The sequence below is a fragment of the Nycticebus coucang genome, chromosome 3 (assembly GCF_027406575.1).
Source record: "Nycticebus coucang isolate mNycCou1 chromosome 3, mNycCou1.pri, whole genome shotgun sequence".
Lineage (NCBI taxonomy): Eukaryota > Metazoa > Chordata > Mammalia > Primates > Lorisidae > Nycticebus > Nycticebus coucang.
This window is the reverse complement of record NC_069782.1, coordinates 63216731-63219120: the sequence shown is the minus strand read 5'-3', so window position 1 is coordinate 63219120 and position 2390 is coordinate 63216731. Positions and strand designations below refer to the sequence as shown.

General features: G+C 32.8%; 1 protein-coding gene across 1 annotated transcript; it reads right to left on the bottom strand.

Annotated features, from left to right (window-relative positions):
- Positions 1-441: 441 nt before the first annotated feature.
- LOC128580981 (zinc finger protein ZFP2-like) lies at positions 442-1665 on the bottom strand (the record flags this gene model as incomplete). Its single annotated transcript, XM_053583437.1, has 2 exons — positions 442-679; positions 770-1665. Coding segments are annotated over 2 exons (1134 nt in total), but the record flags the coding sequence as incomplete, so codon positions are not given.
- Between the last annotated feature and the right edge of the window lie 725 nt (positions 1666-2390).

The following is a 2390-nucleotide window of genomic DNA, read 5'->3' as shown; positions in this document are numbered from 1 at the left end:
AAAAAAAAAAAAAAGATTCGAATTGCATTAATACCTCCTTGTAAACAACTAGAATACTGTCAATACAAATAAAAGTATTGAACAACTGTGCCTTTCCAAATATCAATGTTGTTAACTTCTTTGAAGCATATGAAGAAATTGCTTTGGATCTGGATTATTCTCCACACACACACAAATATTGTTTAGGTACAAATTTGGGTTTGTGCTTTAGACTTTTTCCCATGAATCTCCTGATGCAATTAAACTTGCATTTTAATTAAATTTTTTCATTTAATACATCATTAAATTTTCTTTCCCGATGATTTTCAGGAGATTTCTATGTTGTTTATTTTAGATAAACATATCATCTGAATTATTGCACCTGTAGTTTTTCTGATGCTGAGTAAGATTTGTACTACAGTTAAAGGCCTTGTGACATTCAAAATATTTGAAGTGTTTTTCTTAAGTATGAATTCTCTGATGCTTAATGAGATGTGAACTAGAGGTAAAGGCTTTGCCACATTCATTATATCTGTAGTGTTTCTCTCCAGTATGCATTGTCTTATGTTTAGTAAGATTTGAGCACTGATTAAAGGTTTTACCACATTCTTCACATTTGTAAGGTTTCTCACCAGTATGAATTCGCTGATGAACAATAAGACTTGAAGAATAACTAAAAGATTTGCTACATGCATTACATCTGTAAAATTTTTCCCCAGTATGAATTTTCTGATGTCGAGTAAGATGTGCACTAGAGTTAAAAGCTTTGCCACATACTTCACATTTGTAGAGTTTCTCTCCAGTATGAATTCTTTGATGCACAGCAAGACTTGAGGAATAAGTAAAAGATTTGCCACATGTATTACACTGGTAAACTTTTTCTCCCGAGTGACTTTTCTGGTGTTGAGTAAGAAGTGAACTGTAGTTAAAGGATTTGTCACATTCTTTACATTTGTGGGGTCTCTCTCCAGTATGAACTGTCTGATGTAAAATAAGATATGAAGAACGAGTGAAAGATTTACTACATGTTTTACATTTGTAAAGTTTTTCTCCAGTATGAATTCTCTGATGCTGAGTAAGTTCTGATCTAGTTTTAAAGGCTTTGCCACATTCTTTACACGTGTAGGGTTTCTCTCCAGTGTGAATTCTCTTATGTATAGTAAGGCATGAGCATTGATTGAAGGCTTTCCCACATTCATCACATTTATATGGTTTCTCCCCAGTATGAATCTTGTCATGTCGTCTAAGTGTTGATGAGCAGACAAAAGACAAACCACACTTTTTACATTTGTATGGTTTTTCTCCAGAATGAATACTCTGATGCACGATAAGATGTGAAGAATGATTAAAGGATTTGCTACATATTTTACATGTGTAAAGTTTTTCTCCAGTATGAGTTCTCTGGTGCTGAGTAAGCTGTGAACTACTTTTAAAGGCTTTATCACATTCTTTGCTTTTGTAGGGTTTCTCTCCAGTATGAATTCTGCGATGCACAATGAGACTTGAGGAATGAGTAAAGGATTTCCTACATGTACTACATTTGTAAACTTTTTCTCCTGTATGAATTCTCTGGTGCACAATAAGAGTTGAAGAATGAGTAAAAGATTTGCTACAGGTATTACATTTGTAAAATTTTTCTCCTGTATGAATTCTCTGGTGCACAATAAGAGTTGAGGAATGAGTAAAAGATCAGCTACACATATTGCATTTGTAAAATTTTTCCCCAGTATGAATTCTTTGGTGCATAGTAAGACTTGAGGAACGAGTAAAAGTTTTGCTACATGTATTACATTTGTAAAATTTTTCTCCAGTAAATTCTTTGATGTTGTATAACCCGTGAAATATTGTTAAAGGGTTTGTCACTTTCTTTATCTTTGCAGCGTTTCTCTTTAGTGTGGATAATATTATGATTTCTTAGACTTGATTATTGACTAATGTCTTCCTCAGACTTATGGCATCTGTATGAATTTTCTCCAAAATGGATTCCTACATCCTGGGAATGTTCTGAAGACTGGGTTAAAGCTTCTAAGTATTTGTTACATTTGTAAGACTTCTTTGGAATGTGGATACTCTGATGGACAATAAACTTTGAATATTGATAAAAGACTTTCTTACATTTTTTACATTTGTAATTGTTCTCTGGAAAATGAGTTTTCTTATCTTTTCTAGAACTAGAGACTTCATTAAAGACTTTCTCAGATTTATGGTATTGATCATTTCTGTCTTCAATGCAAATATTTTGGTAATTATTTATAGTGGAGCCCTGGCTAAAGAATATCAAAGTTTTATTATAAGTCTGATTTTGTCCTGAATTATCTATTCCCTGATATTGATTAAGTAATGATGAATGGGTGAAGACTTTCCCACACTGATCAATGTTGTAGACGTTTGCAGAAAAAGGTGCTGTGTTA